Source organism: Haliaeetus albicilla, chromosome 17 (assembly GCF_947461875.1).
Source record: "Haliaeetus albicilla chromosome 17, bHalAlb1.1, whole genome shotgun sequence".
Taxonomy (NCBI): domain Eukaryota; kingdom Metazoa; phylum Chordata; class Aves; order Accipitriformes; family Accipitridae; genus Haliaeetus; species Haliaeetus albicilla.
This window is the reverse complement of record NC_091499.1, coordinates 20,650,922-20,670,381: the sequence shown is the minus strand read 5'-3', so window position 1 is coordinate 20,670,381 and position 19,460 is coordinate 20,650,922. Positions and strand designations below refer to the sequence as shown.

The 19,460-nt window shown below is 37.0% G+C and overlaps 1 protein-coding gene across 1 annotated transcript in view; it reads left to right on the top strand.

Annotated features, from left to right (window-relative positions):
• The window catches only part of ATG5 (autophagy related 5), an 84,283-nt gene that overhangs the window by 28,738 nt on the left and 36,085 nt on the right, over window positions 1-19,460 (top strand). The window contains exon 5 of the mRNA XM_069804967.1: window positions 6,987-7,081. Within this exon, the coding sequence (XP_069661068.1) occupies window positions 6,987-7,081 (95 nt within the window). The remainder of the gene's footprint in view (window positions 1-6,986; window positions 7,082-19,460) is intronic.

The following is a 19,460-nucleotide window of genomic DNA, read 5'->3' as shown; positions in this document are numbered from 1 at the left end:
ACCTGTGATGTGAAGAACATTTCCACATATTTCTGTAGCTAGTTTTTGTCACTTGCATTAAGTCAAAACAGTTCTAAGGTCCTATCTCTCCATATCTGATAGCTCCTTGTGCCTGAAGATAGTCTGAAAAGACTAGTAAACTTGTGTGCCCTCTCCAGCTGTGGGTTTGTATTACATATCATGATCTGTTGAAATGCCCAAGTAACTTAAGCGTTTAACAGCAAGAATATTTTAACTTTAGGGTTAATAACTTAACTGTTAGAGTGGCTGTGGCAATGTGTAAAATACAAAAGAAAAAAAATAATCTTACATTTTAATTATGCCATAGTAGTATTTCAGACTGTGTTCTCAGGAAGGCTGGCACTGAACTGTAGTAGTAAGCAAGAGTCAAATACGTATCAGAGTCTTCCTGAAGTCCTTGATAATCGTAATTATTTGTGGGTTTATTGTATAAGAATAAGAACAATGAGTTTAGATGGCCTAAAGTCATTTAGAGGCAGGTCTTTAAATAGCTGAGAAATGAGAATAACCAGTTGTAAATACTGTTTCTGAATAGCATGGTATGTTAGTTTTGAAGTGTTTAAAATATTTATCTTTCATCAACAAAGCGGCTTCATGCTTGAGGCATACAGCACAAAATTTAACTTTTTATAAGACTGGTTAAAATTGCTCACCAGTCAGCAGAACTATGTATGCATGTAGATTCTTAGTCGTCTTGGAAACAATGTGGAAGTAGAATTGATACTCAATGTTGAGAAGACTCCTTTCTGGCTGTAGCAGTTAAATGTAATGCTTGTTAGAGCAGAACTCAGTAGAAAATATCCTTGCTTTAATGTTAAGAAAATACACTTTGTATCCTTGACTTGCACCTGTAGCTCTCGGTACAGTGCAGTTTATTTGATTATATGTATGTGACAGCTTAAACCCTTGGTGATTTTGTTTACGACTGGAAGAAAAGGTTGGTGGGAGCAGTTGATAGAGAGGCGTGTGGATCTGCCATTCAGCGTGAGGAGCTGGCGCAGTGGGCAGGCAGGAGCCTCCCAGAGCTGACAGATGCAAGTGCAAAGTCCTGCACGAGGGACAGGAAAAACCCCATGCACGAGGGCAGGCGAGGGACTGACTGGGAAGCAGCTTCGTGGAAGTGGGTAATGGTGAACAACGAGCTGAATGAAAAGTCTGTCGTGTGGTGTTGCAGAAATGAAGATTAACCAGGGAGCTGCTTTAGCCCTTGTGCCCCCTAGATTATAGCCAGATGGCGAGTAATTCATCCCCTCGGCTCAGCACTTGTAAAGCTGCACTGGGAATGCTGTGTCCTCTTTGGGGACCCCAAGACAAAAGAAATGTGGGCAAACAGAAGAGAGTCCAGCAGAGTGCTGCTAGGATGATTAGGGGCTGGAGCATATGCTGTGTTAGAAGAGAGCGGGGGAGATGAGGAGGCTGAAGATGGATCTAATAGCTGCTTTCCGCTACCTAAAAGGAAGGCTCGTAGAGCAGATGGAGTCAGAGTCCTCTCAGACGTGCCTCCATTGGCGGTGGAGTTGGGCAATTACAAAGGAAAACGGTTAGGAGTTGCGGCAGGAGGAGGTCTGATGGGCTGTTAGGGTGGGGGGAGTGAAAGTGGTTGAGTGGAAAGCCGTGGAGACAGTCAGAACTTGACTGGGCAAGGCCTTGAGCAAACTTATTTAACTTTTGTAGCGGCTCTTTTTTTGAGGCAGAGCTTTTATTCCAAAGCCTGACCTCCAAAGGCACTTCCAGTCTAAAGTTTTTCTATGGTTCTGATTCATCTGTTGGAGAGTCTTTTGTCTCTTATTTAATGCTATGGTTGATTCTGCCCAAGTACTTAGAGCTGTGCATCATTTTTATGGTTCATATGGTTATTATACAGTGGTGAACCGCTGAGAATAAACAAAAGTTTTGTGTTTTTAGACTTAAGGATTGGACACATTTTCATGCAAGCTGCAAATTGGTATTGCTTGCATAGAGCTAGTGATACAATTCAATTCCAAGCATTTTTTTTTTTAGTTTGGACAACTAGATGGCTTTAAGAAGAAAGCATGAATAGTCCAGACAAAAAATCATGCCTGTGTGCTACCCTGAGGGCTACACGTGTTTGTTCACTTCTTTGACTTTCTAAAAAGATACTAGAAGATAAAAGCCATGAATTACCATTTCCTTTTTTCATTTAAACAATTTTTCCCTTGTTTTTGCATTAATTCTTTCCATTATTTAAACCCTGTCCGCAGCCTTCTTGAAATGGATCCGATTCTGGAGTCACTACTCCGATAGCAGCTGCATCACTGTCAAATACAGAAACAAAATAAATCCTTATTATTAAGATATTTCTGATAATAAATTTTAAGATTAGGGGGAGGTTTTTTAGTTCTTTGCCCACTGTTCTACAGTGGGAAATCCATTTTAACTGGCCATGTGCTGTGACCACTGTGTCTTATTGCAAGTTACTTGTAAGTATAATTTCTCATTCTGTGATAATTGCCTATATTCTTTGTGTATGCTGATTTAAAGCTATGCTGCACTGAAATGCATATGTTGCATTTCAAGCACTTGAGCAGTGCCCTTTACCCTCTCAGTGATCCATCCTGGTTACCATTTTCATAAAGTCAGGTGGGTGGAAGAGACGCATCTAATGTCAAGATCCATGTGAAATTTCAAGTTGGTTGAAGCATGACAGTACTTGAGTTTCAGAGAATGACTGTAAGACGCTAGTGCAAGTGAAACTAATTTTTCTGGTTGTCTGAAGAACGTTGCCCCCAGGTCTCAGCCTGAGAAAGAGGTCCAGCCTTCAAAATTTCAGCCTAGACTAATCCTTAGTTAATACTGCTTCATAGTAAAATGTTCAGCAGTTACTGTCTATTAACAACAAAATGTGCCTGGCGTTACCAACAACTTCTTAACATAAGAGTTATAAATTTGGATTAATTTCAATGACTGCTAAAGGATCTGCAGTCTTGCTTAATGGAGGAAACAACAACTCTCAAAGTGTTCGTTCCCCTGTAACAATCTTTTTTTTTTTTAAACTGTTTTAAAGGTCACTTTAAAGGCATGAACAATTTCAGTGATAGATTTCTGAACCCTAATGCATAATGTGGCACACTGTATTCGTAAATTTGTTTGAGGTTTAATTTGTTGCTTAATGAATTTGTGTACTGAGATTATTATTATGGATGACATTAAGTCCTTGTAGTTTTGCCAACTCATACTATTTCTATATATGTAAATAGATATTTTCAAAGATCTCCTTGGATTCTGTGCATCTCTAGTACTGAAGGCTAATGTCTTGTCTGTTTGGTCATTCAGTGACTGCATTTCTAATAAATGAATATTTATAAATATAAGTGACTTAGCTGATCAACTTAGCTTCAACTGGATCTCTCCAGTATTTGGTTATTAACTTTCTGATTTTTGACATAAAATAGAGAAAGTTTTTATATATTACTTTAGGCAAAGTTACATAGCAACCATCCTCTCTTGTTTAAGAAATATGATTAGTAGAGTCATTTGAAACTTTTATACTGTCAATAATCTCACTTCTGTTTGAATCTTATTGCCATTACTTTAAATATTGTTATTCAGATATGAACATCTGCCTTTTGCAAGAACTGTTTTTTGCTAATACAGAAACTCTTTAACACATCGGTCAAGCACTTTCTTAAAAACAGGTGGGTTGTGGAAAACAAAAGTAATCAGATTTGACTATTATGGGAGTTTAGATATCATGTAGACTGCATAAGCTTTCCACAAGGGAGGGAGATGAGTGTGTAAAGTGCTTTTGCTGATAGGTACTCTTCCTTGTTTACGGGCTTGATGAAAACTCAGTCTTGTTTTGATTGTCAAACTTTCGGCCAGCACCTTCTGTCTTTAAGTTCTGTCTAGCCAAAGCACTAATTCTTATAGCTTGTCGTAGCATTAATAGCTTCCTTAAGTCTGTTTTGCATAAATAGCAGGTACTGACACACAAAAATGGGAGAATAATGAATCCTTTCACTTATATTTTCAAGGGGATTGGGGGCAGATGTTGGGGGTTTTGTTTGTTTCGTTTAAGCTTTGAGCCTTAAGGGTTCTTGACAGCAGTTATTTTTGGATTTTTGTATTTTGGAGCTTTAGGATTCTGGCATTCAGCCAGTGCTCTTAATGCTAATAAAAGCTCTTTACAGGTCTCATGTATCAGTATGCAAACTGGATAGCCTTTTCCTGCTGCTCGCTTCAAAAATTTTTGTTAACTTTTTTTACACCAAACTGAGTTTCCTGTAGTAAAAATACTGTATCTGTGGAAAGATGTTTGGAGGACAGCGGTATAAGGTTATGAGGATGAATTAGCTTAGATGTCTTCAGACAGTGCTGTACACATGATGGAGATGCGTCTTAAGATGTCTGACTCCATTATGTCTAGCTAATTTACTAGAAAGTTTTTCATTCCCCAGGATATCAGGTGGATTGACAGAACATACTTGATTACAAAATGCAACGAGTTCATCATTCAACTCTTGCAGATTTATTGCTGTTATATTTAGAAACTACAGAAACTGTTAGAAATTTAAACATCTTGATAAAACAGTCAATTGTCTTGAGTGTTGTCTGAGCGTTCAGAGAATAACTGAGAAGTGTAAATTTACCTGCCTTAAATAAGATCATCTGCATGATTTCTGGGAGGTGAGGAAGCTGGAATGAAGAACAGAAGCGAGTTAACTGTACATTACCACTGTTTCACTTTTTTTGGTCCTTCAAAGATTCACTTGTTTGCCATATACACCACAAGGGACAATATAGAATCATAGAATTGTTTAGGTTGGAAAAGACCTTTAAGATCATTGACTCCAACTGTCAACCCAACACCACCATGCCCACTAAACCATGTCTTGGAGTGCCTTGTCTATGTGTTTTTTGAACACCTCCAGGGATGGTGACTTCACCACTTCCCTGGGCAGCCTGTTCCAATGCCTATACTTAAGCTCCTACCATAAGTCTGTTACTTGTTAAGAATTTCTTGTTCTTTTGATCCATCAGGTGTGTTGCTCATCTCTGTTGAATTTTGAGGACAGTAAGCTGTTCACCCAACTTTCCTAGTTACTGTAATATAAGCATTAAACAAGTAAATGAAGTTAATGTTTGTTTTATTTTTTCTTCAGGTAGGATGCCTCCAAATATGTAGATTCCTTATTTAAGAGTCTGCTGGAGCTCACTAGCTTAAGTAGGCCTTGACTGTTTTGTTTTGTGTGTCGCCATAATTAATAGTTTTATCAACTGAGTTGGTAGTCAGAAGTGGTAATTGAAATATAAATCGATCGGTGCCTACTGTAGGATGCCTGTCCACACAGTCTGTAGTGAAAGCTGCAAGCCGTTCTCCGTGCTGCCTCCAAGGGTGAGGGAAGAGTGCTAAATCTTCACCTTCCCGCTGACGGCGTTCGTGAGGAGGATGCGGTCGTTCTGCCTGTCAGACGTTGGAAGAGTAAACCCCTCACTCGGTGGGCTGGGGCTCCCATGTGCAGGCTTGCTTGGGTAGAGTCAGCTCCAGGGTGGTCGCTGTCACTGCCGCCTGCTGAGCGTCCCTGCGGGTGAGCCGTGGGGCACCGCGGGCAGCTGCTCTGTGGGGGTGCTGACTGCAGCTCAGGTGGGTGCTTGTCAAGAGGGGCTTGCTGCTAATCGGGAAACAAGGGTACGGAAGTACTTTCCGAGATAAGTATCGGGAAACGCTCCTGTGGAATACCCGGCAGGAGTTTGTTTATGGCTTCTTGGAAGTTCCTGCCTTGTGTCACATTCAGTCAGGAAAAGCAACGTGTTATGAATCCTGCAATATGTATTAACTATGTTTTTTAGCGCACTGACAGGCATCTGTGCTCTATGCTGGAGTGAAGCAAATCTCAGACTCTTAATTTTCTGCAGATGCTTGAATTGTTATCAGCAGTTTTGGAAGTGGGAAGAACCTTTGTTCCGCGAATAGATTTCTGAATTTTACCTTGCTTCAGGGTGGCTGAATTTTGCAATGGTTATACCTCCAGGCTTCTTCAGACTCGGCTGAACATTGTGTCGAGGAGGGAAAATTGGAGACTGCGTGTTCCTTCTGAAGAAACATCCACTGTGTTTGGTGTCTTGCAGAGTTAGGGCCTGTAAGGAAATCCCTTGCTCTTCCCCTTCTAAAGCTGCCTTCTCCAATAAGGCTAGCAGCGGCTTTATTCATCTTAGCTCTTGATGTTCCTTTCTGTAACTTTTGGTATATGTTGTTTGGTTGATTTGAATAGTTGATTTGCATGTATAAAAGACTTTACTGCTCTAGACCTATGCTGTCCTTAATACATTTTTAGCGCAATAAACTATTCAGTTCTTGTGATGTCTGAACAGGATGAAATGGTGTGCTGCCCTGGGATACTTTACTAAACCTAGTTCCTTGGATAATATTAACAAAAATGTGTTTCAAGCATAGACTCTTATTTTCAGGTTGTGTCATGAAGCTGGCAGTATATTTTCTGATTGTATCATACATTGTTGCAGATTATTTTAAGATTTACATATCCAAATGTAAACTCATCAAGAAGTTTTTCTACTGCTTTAGTTTCTCTATACTTCACACCTATTGTTCATCTATAGTTAAGAACAATTCGATGTTTTTAACAAACTGTGACACATTGTGTACTAGTAGCAGCAGGGGGTAGAGAAACAAGCACTGTTAATTGAGGTAATGAAATCCATAATTTTTGGCCCAATATTTCCCTAACAGTGGGAGATATGATACGAATTCAAGTTGCCTTCTCTTTCAGTTCAGGAGGTTGCCACATCACTGTTTTCATAGGAGAATGCAGATTACTTACCTTTGGCTTCAGGCTAAATAGGGAAGTGAAATGCGGGGAAAATAAATTCATACAGGTCAAAGTTCTGTAAGAAAAGTTTTCATGTTGTTCCAATTGTGTCTCATTTACCTCTTTTAGCTGCAAAAGAATATATGATGTTAACAAAATCTAATTTTACCTTCTCAGATAAATTTGAGCAGTTTTGGGCAATAAATCGAAAACTCATGGAGTATCCTCCAGAAGATAATGGATTTCGATACATCCCATTTAGAATTTATCAGGTAAGACACAATGAAATAAAACCACTTTTACCACACTCTTCCACTGAAGTGTCATATATCATAATCTGTTTTCAGAATTATACGTTCCCTTTTCTAACATTATGGTAAAACTAAGTATGCTTATCTTTGCTCAACATTGAGTTGTATGAATTAGCAAAGACAAAATAGAGTGTATTTATTCTAATAGGTAATTACCATTCATTGTGTTGCAAGTATGTAATACTTTAGAATGTGCTGAGGCTGGTGTAGATTATGTTTGTTGGTTGTTTTGGTTTTTTTTATTTCAAAAGCTAATTCTGTCATTAAAAATAACTGCTAACTATGAAGACTGCTTTGGATGCAAAATGCCCTCTGAAAGGTTTAAGTCAAACATTTCAGGAGCAACACTTTTCTGTCAACCAGGCTTCTTTTCTTTTTGGCATTATAAGGTGAAAGTAATGGCATAGGTCTTGCATCTAGGTCTTACCTTTGTCTTCTAATTGTGTACTTTACAATCCAAAACTATCTTTGAATATTTTTTCTGTTTTAATACACCAATGCTCTGTTTCTCTCAGGAGTTTACTGGGAGACATATTCCTTGGAATCCTTACAATTTTTTGATGTCCCCTTAGTTTTTATAGCATTAAGGTAATGATGAAGTTTGGGATAAGAGTGGTTAAAAGCTTACACAGAATTCATGTAGCCTCTCCATAAATTAAACAGTTCTGCTCTCTTTCATCTTTGAAACATTTTCATCTGTTTATGTTTAAGTTTTGCACCTGTAACTACCAAACAAAAGTCCTTTATTCATATTACTCAATAGTCTGATACTACTTTATAACAGGTTTTAATGACCATACAAACCCATACAATCTTGCAATGGGACTGAAGTGACTTTTAATGTTAGGTATAAGACATTTACCGTCATAGCGAAACCTAGATTGAGAACGGAAGTCAGTTATTTTGTCAGAGATCATAGCAGATGGCAAGGTTTGTATAAGTATCAAAAAGTATGTATCAGGAAAAGTAGTTCACTCACAGCATTTTGTTTGGCTGGTAACTAAGTTGTTTTCTTGTTCTCCGATAGGTGGGGGGTTTTTAAGTCTTTTCATAGAAATCACGTAAATGGCTTTGCGAAATAGAGGTTTTGCTGTCTGAATACGGTACAGACCTTTAAGCCATGAGGGAAATTTTCTATGATATCACATGATTTCATGCTAGTAAAGTTTTTTTTTTTTTTAAAAAAATCTAATTCAGTAGTATCTATCCCTTTAGCCAGTAGTACTTATCCTTATTCTCATTATCTTTTCAACTGGAAACCTTACTTGCTGTAGTTGAAACCCAAAATACTTAACTAAGAATAGAAGAACAAACACAAATAAAGACGATGCTGAGACAGCCTTTAAGAAGGTTGGTGTATATTATTTTCAGTAATGCTGCTCTTAATATTTCTAAATATTTTCAGTAATGTTCCTCTTTTTTAGGAAGTGGATGCAGGTGTTTCTGGCTTTTTTGTTTGGTTGTTGGTTTGTGTACCAATTACTGCTCATCATAAAAGTCTGTATATGTAAAGGAATTTCCAAAAAGTGTTAGGAAGGGTGAGATGATAATTGGATTCCCAGCAAGGAATTGATTCCTGTAGTTTTAACATAATTTTACAGTACTTAGTGACAGACTTGCATACGTTGGAGTAACTGATTCAAAAGTATTCTTAAGATGTATTTAACACGCCCCGATTGCTTTTAATTTCCATTAGTGCTCGTAGAAGTCAGCTTGCATATCCCTACATAAATATCTGAAAGCCAGTTTAGCCTGGATTTTGTATTACAGTGGATATTTATTCCCTATGTGTTTTCACATAGTGTTTTTGTAGATACTTAAGGATATACAGATGTATGGCAGGGAATTACTAGGGATTGCCTTCGGTGGGGAGAGTTCCTCATCTTAGTCTCCATACCTCCCATTACCCCAAAATTATTAGAAGGAAATTCTGTCAAGGGAACTGCCTAGATTGTGTTTTGCCAGTATGAGGTGGATGAATTTGTTTTCCTTCAAAGAAATGTACTAGATTATGATATCAACTAAGAAAAATCGGTCTGAGCAAAGATCAAATGTGACTGGGAAAAGCTGCTGCAGAAAAAAAATGCATGCAATAAAGTGATCTGACATGCTTTTCACTGAAGGCCTGATATTTTCAAAACTCAAAGGTTCTCTCAATTGTAAAGCTTGTCTATTAAAATACATTTCTAAAGAATAATATGAATCATACCTCGCGTGGTATCCAAATCTGATGGTGTGTGGGGGAGAAAGAGATGGCAAAAATATGAGCGTTCTACTTGGTAAGTCAGAACTAAACTAACCACAGGTAATTTTAAAAGCCCTTGTCCAGCACCTCCTCTTTTAAGAGTAGCAGCTAAGATTGGACCAGAATCCTGGCATCTACTGTAGAAGATGAAGAAAAAGACTGACTATCACTAAGGATCAACTCGTTTGCAATTTTAAAAGTTAGCCAAGAGATCCTGGAGATTTTATTACCAGCTGTCATAGTCTAAACTGTGTCATATAGAACTTGCACCAGACAAACCTTTGACATAGGTGTGGAAACTTCTACCAGGGATGGTTTAAAAATAGTGATTATATTTTTGTGACACTTACACTTACATGTGTCAAAAAAAAAAGTGCCCCACTTCATCACTTCAGAGGTATAGGCTGCTGTCTTCAGATGACAGTTGCACAAACATTTTTTGTCTTTCTGTCCGATAGTACTGTTGGATAGAGTGCTTTTTTCACTTGTTCTTTAATAGCAAGAGAGAAAATAATAGTAATATTATTTTGAGTATATTATGCATTTAAGAGTGTTGCTTTTCTTGTACAGTACTAGAGGTAGTTTGTCTTGAGGACTTTTTCCCCATGTTTATAAGACCAGCTAGTTTTGCACTTTCTAATTGAACAAACTATATGGCTGATAGATGGCAGGAGGTTTTCATCAGTCTTTGGCTCCAGGTGCTGTGACGGGGCGTGTTAGTCAGGCACTGGAGAGGAGCCTATGTGCTGATAGAGACTACCCTGATGAGGTACTGTCTGCTGTCTTACACTGCAGATGGGAGCACTCTGAGTCTCAGTTATTGTGCACTTAGTTTGCACTCACCCCCAAGTTTTGGTATCTTGCTTTCTCCCTGTGTCAACGCTCACCCACTTTTTCTTGCTTGCTCTCTCCCTGTCAGTCTCCTCCTTTCCTCTGGAGTCTGCCTTATGAGTATATAGGATTTAAAGTTGTAAGTAGTATTTCATTCTTGATAATAAAATTACAAAAGTATGTGAAAGAAAATGCATTAAAGCTGTTAATGACAAGCTCTTCTGAGCTTTCCTAGAGTTGCACTTGGCTTAAGGCAGGTTGGCTGTTGGGTGTTTGCCCAAAAAGGGGATGATCTGGGATTGTTTGTTTGCTTGTTCCCTTATTTGGGTCCTGGGACATGCTATGGTACTGGAATGAGCATTCCTTTGCCTCTGTTTTCTAAGGGTTTTGATTAGGTTATTAATTTTATTGTCTAATTACATAGTAGGTCTTAGCTTTGAACAGGTTTTTCCTATCATAACACCCTTAAGATACTGTGATTAAATCGTACAGTTACAAATTGTTACGATGTTTATCTGCCTTAGTAACATGAGTGAAATTCTCTATGCTTAATAATACATCAGTTAAATCTAACGCTTTGCTCTTTCTGTCAAAGTTGCAATACTGAGATGTCTAAATAGTTTTAAATGTCTAGCATGACCTGTCCTCTAAAAATAGCAAGGTGGAAGGGGGAAATGAAATATTCTGAGACATTATTAATATCTGGCTCAGTAAATGAATCGGAAGCCCAAGCATGGCCCTTTCCTAAGCAATGCAAGACCATTTTATTCATATTTCCATATTAATTGGCAGAGCTCAAATAATCAATTGCAAAACCCATTACAAGTATGTAAATCAGCATCACAATTTGGCCCATGTTATGACAACTACTCAAAAACTGATCAAAACTTAATATACTCAAAATAATATTACTATTATTTTCTCTCTTGCTATTAAAAACTGATCTTTGGAAACATACTGGGTCCACCTGTAAAGTTTTCCAGTAATAATAAATCCATCCTTTTATGCTAGTAGGTTATTAAAATCTTTTTTTTATTTTGGGTGAAAGCCTCCACTACATTTCAAGGCTGAATTTGTCTGAGTTCAACTCCAGTTTCTAGATTTTGTTTTGTCTTCCACCACTTTAAAGTCATCTGACTTTCTAACCTCCAAGTTCACTTACTGAGTGATTTCAGCAGCTTCAGTTTTCTTTGGTAAGCTGAATCAATTGAGCTCTTTAAGCCTCTTGTTATGAGACTTGCTTACCAGTGCTGAAGTTGGTTTTTTTAGTCATCTTTTCAAACACTAGCTGATATTTTGATAATACTCAAGGTTTGTATTAAAGTTAGGGAGACATAGAGGCCAAAAGTAAAGTTTATTTCTGTAGGGTTTTTGATCAAAAATACTTCAAACACTGGTGAGATAAAGGTAAAGTTAGCTGCTACTTAAAACTGCAAATCTGAAAATTTTTATTAAAGAAGTTGAAATGCAATGACTCGTCAAGCAAAAGAACTAGAAAATGTAAATGCTGTCGACCTGAAGAGGGCAACACAACACAGCAAGTTTGTGCCTTGTTGGCTAGTGCAAAATGCTCTTGAGTAGACCTGTGCGTAATACCTTATTTAACTTTTTTCTTAATAAAAATGATGTTTTCATAAAGAACCTGCTGAAAATAGATCAATTTATTTCTTAAAAATTTTCTTTTACAAGAGGAAGTTTGAATGAATAGAAAAATAATGTGAAATGATGTTTGATTTGTGTAACAGAGCTGTGCTCAGCTGAATTTCTGTGCTGAAAAGAAAAAAACCAGACTCTTGATTCATCATTGAGTACCCAAAATGACTTATTCTAATAACTGATGGTTCAGCACTGAGGAAACACTAGCACGCTTTCACCAGTTTTAAATTACTTCAAAATCAAAGCTCTATGAATGAGAAAGTTTAAAAGCTTTGGTAGGCAAATATTTTTCCTAGTGCCTTGTTACTAAAAGAAACCAAACCAAACCTTCTATCAAGTATTGCATATGGGCAGCATGATCCATAAGTTGCTAAGAATACTTGTTTTCTGAACTTGATTGCTTAGCTCTGTGCTAAGAGTAATAGCAATTTGACAAGTTGCCACCTTGAGTTGAAGGTCACTGTCACCACAGTTGAGGTTCCATAATTGTGTAAGCTTTTCCGTTCCATCTAAGTGCAAAGTGAAAAGGGCTAGTTCAAACCGACGCTGTTAAAGATGACTTTTTAACTTGTTTTTTATTAAGGAATGTCCATGCAGTTCTTTTAAAAGACTTAAGGAGCCCATGTGCGAAATCAGCCTTGTACCTTTAAGAATCTCAGTACAGGATGGGGGCTGTCAATCAGTTTGGAAAAAAAAAAAATTCTGAGATTATAAACTGTATTAGTTGTCTGAGATGTGACTAAAGTTTACATAAATGTGCCCAAGTTTTCTGTAAAACTGTCAATCTGCCTAGTTCAAAGCTATTGTAAAAGTTGCGTAATGCTCAGGGAAGGAGGCGCAGAAGACATGGGGCTATAAAACCTCGATTTGGGTAGCTTCTCTGAGCCATGGTTGAACTGTTAACAAGCTGGATAGTTTTAAGCTAGCTCAGGCTTGTCAATAGGAGCTACAGTAATCCTGAGTTGAATGTAGATGTAGCTTGTATACAAAGAATAAAATAGTTTTGCTTGTATGAAAAATAGTTTCTTGAGGTTCTGAATCATATTATAACTAGTTTAAAACAATTTAAAGCAATATACTGGATTCTGCATATTGGGGAATACTAGGTAGTATTTTGTTTTAAATCCTTTGTCTTATCAGATAGTCTTAGAAGAGTCTAGGTGTATCAAAAACCAGTAGCATTTTAGTAGTTAATAAATTTACGTTGTGAAAACAGTTATATAGTATGTTTTGGGGGTTTTTTTGTGAGCAAAAGATAAGTCAAAATACATTTTGAGTTACAATGAAATAGTGAACACTTCTGGTGGGGAAAAAAAAAAATTTCTGTTCCTAATATCAAAATGCCTTAATCTTACCAATGTGTCATGCGCTCCCTAATCATGAATTGGTAGTTACTTTTTTTAGCGAATTGATTTTGTATAAAACTCTTAATTTGTCATCTTTTCTCTGAATTGTCTTATGATGATGAACTTGGATATAAATAAGTTTATGTAAAGCTCATGCTGCAAATTCTTATTTAAACCATGAGGTTTTAATTCTTGTGGTTCTGTTTCCCCAAACTCTTTTATTCAGGTAGTACTCTTGTATATATCATCCTAAATTTGTTATGAAAGTTAATATATGCATGCAATTAAAAAAAAAATTGCACTTTTCACCTCAACCTTGAGTGTTAATTCTTAAGAATATGAATACATTGAGAAGCTGGGATGAAGGCAATGAATAAAGCAGTAATTCAGTTGAATTACGTCTGTGTAGAGTTACTGTTAGATCTTGTAATTTAAATGCAGTGCTCTAGTATATTGCTGCCTTTCTTTTGATCATTAAAGCTGATCATTTTACTTCTCTGTTTCACTTGGTTTAGTCAACACAAACTGATTTGCCACTTTTACCACATACCTCATTATGTGGTCAGGTTCTTATTTTGTAGCAAGAGGGATTTTTGCTACCTGAAACTTGCAATCCAGAGCCACATTCCTCTGAGACTGTCTCTTGCGCTCTGACGTAATAGCAAAAAAAAAAAAAAAAAATCAAAACCAAACAAAAAAGAAAAACAAAACCCCAAAAAACCCCAACCCAGCCCCCAGAAAACCCCACAACCCAGCTGGTGAACTGCTTTGTATTCAGGAAAAGGGGAAAAGTAGGTATGGGATTTTTTCTTCAGAGGGATGAAGAATGTAATCTTTGAGGGTTATTGCTGTGGTTGTGCAGCGTATGCAGTGCCCGTTGCCTAGGAATTAAACTAGAACAAAACCTTAGCCTATGATGATGATGCAAAAAGTTAACTCTGCATAGATGAAAGTCACACCAGTACCTGTTTTGATTTGTCAGTATCAGTATGCTATCTTATTTTTCCTTCACTCGTTTTTAAGTAAAATAGGTAAATAAAGCAGGTTAACTTTTGCACAAAATTGAGGATGAGAAAATACAGAAAATGTTCAGTTTTTTGGAAAGTACCAAGACTTCTATTTGCAGTTTCCAGAAGACTGAAAGCAAATTGTACACAGGTAAGTGAGGAACGGAACAAATCTATAAGAAAATGGGGTATGATACCGTACTCTAGGAATACATTATGAGTTAACAAATATATATTTCTGAAATTTTGCTATCCTTGACTATAGGAATTTCTTCTAGTTAATTATTATAGAATAAGGAAAATTATTGCATTTAATGCCTTTTAAGTAGATTGAAAGTGTTGTATGAATTATTGTACTATTCATTGCTCTTAAGCAAACAATGAAATATTTGCTTTTATGGATGTAAATCCATATCTTAAGTTGTTCATAGGTAGTCAGTACTCAGTTTCTTACTTTTATGTGAGACTTGGGTCTGCATATGCATGTAAGACTTACAGCTGTGAAAAGCATTGATTTGTTGTCACTGACTCTTCAGATACCTTGATATTTTACCAATTGCAAATATGAATCCTTTTCTGGGAAGGAGATTTAATACTTCAAGGCCATGCTTATATTTTAGATGATCACTGAGAAGACAAAGACAACAGAACTGTCTCTTGGAACTGTTTTTTCTATTTAGTCTCTGTTATTTCTGACCTTATGACCATTGCCTGCTGTCTGTTCTGTGTGTTACCACTCTCTTGAGTATTGACTTTCTCCTGCTTCTAGGATCTGTACAATTCACTTGAAGTTAAATAATGCAAATTCAGTTGTTCAGAGAATATAGGGCTACTGTCCTTGCACAAGCAAATTTAACAGATCATTTGAAAGACCAGGCTACAGCCAGAATGTGGTTCAGCCATGCTTGTTAGGTATTTTGACATGAAAGTGGTTGTGAGGGGTACTTTTGCAACTTTTGGTATGGAACTTCTGGCAATATATGTTCTTGCTAAAAATGACCCACAAGGTATAACAGGACGTCTGCTTTGGATAATGCTTGTTCCAGGTTGTCCTAAAAACCTATGATTTTTTTTTTTTTGGTACATTCTGCCTCTTGATTTCAATGCCCAGAACTCTATATGTTTTTCTTAGACCCTTCCTGTAAAGCAGCTGGATCATCACCACCTTTCAAACCTTTGTTCCCTTTTTCTTGCAACACAGACACTGGGTAGCTTTCATAGTATTACATATGTACTCCTTCCGTGTCAGAAATGTACCGCGCAGATGGTATGTAATAAAATGCCTATTTAGAGAAGCAGTTTGAGTTTCTCTCTCCTTCCTCTTTTGTGAGAAATCTTCTTCCTCTATCTGTTGAATGAATGAGTCTGTTCTTAGTGTCTTCATGTTCCTATTATCTATTATTAAAGCTCCAAGCAATTCTTTAAACCCAAAGGGCCAAACTATACAAGCTCTTACAGATGGTCCTTCTTAATATCACTACTTAGAACAATACTGTGTTTTGGACAATCCTGAATACTTAGGGTTTTCCCAGGTCAATATTCAAGAGGCTGTGTTGCCAGAGTCTTGGCTATAACTGCATGCATCCCAGACTGAAGCTTTGCTGCTTGTTTTTGGTGTGTTGTGGGCTTTGTCTTTTGACATTGACTGGGGACAGTCCTTTAGGAGAGCTCATGTGTTTGTCAAAACGCAGAGTACTGGCCACTTCAACACAGCTTTTTTTAACCACATACTCAGTTAAGAATCTTGTCCAAGTTGGTCAGGATATAAGGAAGTATTGATTAGGGCTGAGTCTCCTTTAGCTCTAGCAATATTAGTGGCCATCTTGCAGACTTTAGCAAGATTCTTCATACATTTGTTAATTTTTGTCATATTGTGGAAACCAAAACAATGTGGCTTTGGTGGTGCTTCAGCTTTCATTTAACAAGGGACTATAGAATCATTCTCCAAGTGATCATGATCTGTAAGGAATACTGCTTGGAGTCACTCACAGCATAATGAGCATTTTAAGGGTGTTCTTTAACACACCTTGAAGAACAGATGTACATTCTCAACCCATCATCTGTCCAACTGTTTTCTCACAGAAACCTTGAAGAAATATTAAATTCTTGGTTGAGAACTGAAGAAAGAGTAAACTCAGTCTTTCCATAGATGATTTGGCAGCTTGCAGAGGAAATATTTTCTGTGGACATAAAACACATTTCAGTTCAAAGAAGAGTTACTGTTAAATAATCTGTATTTCCCAACAGCAATGGAATTTATCAGCCAGTTGCAGACTTGCTCAGAAAAAACAGTATGAAAATACCTTACTTCTAAAGGGGTGTAATTATGTCATGGCCTATCTTAATTTAACAGGTCTGCAACCACTCTTACACACAGTAGACTCAAGTGTACCCAGTGGGACTGAGGTTCTACAATAAGAACTTTTTGTAAAACAGAGAAATCCACTTTTGATGGAAGAGAGTACAATCTCTGAACATCTTATAAGGGTCTACATGTACAAATGTGAAGGTTCTCCTAGATAGCCTTTGAATTAAAAGAATACAGGGAGTTCAGTAGTGGGACCTATGGCAAGGAAGCCTAAACAGTATCCTGGGCTTTAAGAGCGTTGCCAGGAGGTCGAGGGAGGTGATCCTTTCCCTCTACTCAGCACTGGTAAAGCTGTGCCTGGAGTACTGTGTCCAGTTCTGGACTCCCTAGTACAGAAGAGACACGGAGCTACTGGAGAGAGTCCAGCAAAGGGCCACTAGGATGATTAAGGGACCGGTACATCTAATATGAGGAGATTAAAAAAGGCTGAGAATGCTGGCACTGTTCAGCCTAGAGAAGAAAAGGCTCGGGGGATCTCATCAATGTGTACAAATATCTTCTGTGCACAGAAGAAGGAGCCAGGCACTTTCAGTGGTGCCCAGGGACATGACCAGAAGCAGTGGGCACAAACTGAAACACAGGAGGCTCCATCTGAATATCAGGAAACGCTTTTTTACTGTGAGGGTCACTGAGCACTGGCACAGGTTGTCCAGAGAGGTTGTGAAGTCTCCATCCTCGGGGATAGTCACAAGCTGCTTGGACATGGGTATCTGTGTGTAAGTGGTCCTGCCTGAGCATGGGATTTGGACTAGATGTCTTCCAGCGGTCCCTTCCAGCCTCAGCCATTCTGGGATTCTGTGATTAATATGTTAGCATGCTGAAAAGCCATTTGGAAGACCGAAAAGATGTTCTATCAATCCACAGAAGCTGAAATTGTTCATTAGGAACTATTGTTCTTATGAATTCTGTGAGAGGCTCTTACTTGATGCTGCAAAGCTAAAATCTAGGATTTCTAGAAGGATCCGAGAGAAGTTTTTGCCTATTTTTTCCTTTATGCCCCTATGCAACATGATGTGACCATGTTTGACATGGACACAAAATGTATGTGGACAGCATGATGCATCTTTAGAAACAGTTATAGAAACTGAAGCAATGTCTTCTATTTTGAATTGTTACAATTAAGCCAACCCATTAAATTTTTAATCACTTGAATTTGGTAAAGGGTGTGTTCTAACTAAGCATATCTTTTTCGGATTAGTAGAACATGTGCTAGGACTTTAAGTTTCAAATGTTTTACATGTTGTAAGAAGTCATTTTGTTGCTATTACATAAAGCTTTTTCTAAAAGATTGTAAGGAAGCATGTTGCCAGTTCAAATAATATGGAAAAGGGTGGTATTTTAAATGGTTCTTTAATCTTTTTAAAGATGAGCAAGTAATGGCCCTCAACAACATGTGTGGGAGAATTAACAGAAATAGTTGCCATATTTCTCCGTAAGTTTGTAATAATGCTAAATTATTGTTAATTGTGTAGGAAGTTAGGATAGAACTGCAGTTGCTTCATAGTGTGCTCTGTTCAATGAAAGGCTTCAAGGCAGATATGAGTTGTTGCCCACACGTGATTAGGAGAATAGTCCTTAACCATTCATGACCAAAAATTGTTCAGTATTATTGTGTAGACATAACTGTAATAAGCCCTACTACATAAAATTTTAACCTTATTTCAGCTGTGTTTGTAATTCTAGTTGTAGCTTTAATTTGACTACAGTCCTGACTTGGATACTAGTTGATTCTGGCATTAAGTATTACTCGCATCAGTTCTTGACATAACATTTGCCACATAACAGACCATAACAAGTTAAAGCTTCCACCAGGGGAACACATCATGTAATTGTTCTTACTTTTAAAACAGTGATCATTAATATTCAAAAACTAAAGGATTTCCAGCTTGTGTAATACTGTTAAGAGTGCTTTCAAGAATAACAAAATTTTCACTTTACTTGATATGTGTACAGGTTATAATTTTGACCACGAGTTTATATTTTCTTGATCATGTAAAGTATGCAAATGTAAGAAAATCAGTTTGAGGTAACTTGGATACACTCTTCTATAGGAGAAAAATGATCCACTAAGTTTGTATGTCCTTCATGTTATGCAATGTTCTTTTAACAGTTTATGTTATTTTCCTATCTTATCCTTTCATGTTATTTCAAATCTTAGGAGTAAGAAGTTTTAAAGATGTATCCAAATACACATTTGTCATGACCATATTAAAGCGTATGTACAGGTATTCATAGAATTATCTTAAACTTCAATCTAGTTATATACTTCTGCACTACTATTTATGTGACTGCTGTTAGTGTGAATTGAATGTATAAAGTGTAGTCTGTTTCTTTTTTTTTTTTTCTTGCATGCCTCTTAAAAATATTAGGGAGTATAAAGTTCCTGTTCATCACCATAAAGACTTTTAACTTCATGAGGGAACAGAAGGTTCCTTCTCACCACATAACTGCAGAAATCCTAATACAAACTCAAGAAAAAGTGAAAGGATGCCTTTTTTTTTTCTGTAGGTTGTAATCATATATATATTGTAATTTTTACAGCCACTGAAAATATTTCATTTATTAGAGCAATTTAAAATATATTATGGGAAAAACAAGTCATTTGATTTATTCTATATGTTGACTTTATAGCTAGTCCTGCAACCCACATCACATCCTGTCAGTGAGTCAATTCTTCTGGTAATTCTAGATAGGTGTGTTGAGCATGTTTATACAACTTCTTTTCATCTTATGGTTTTTAGTTACATATTGGACATATAAAACCTTTACTTTGTTCTTTTATTAAAAAAATGTAATTAGTTCTATTTTGTAATGTGATGTACTTGATTCTCTGAACAGTGATGTGACATTGCAAGTAAGCAGTTCAAAATCCCAAATGCTAACAAAA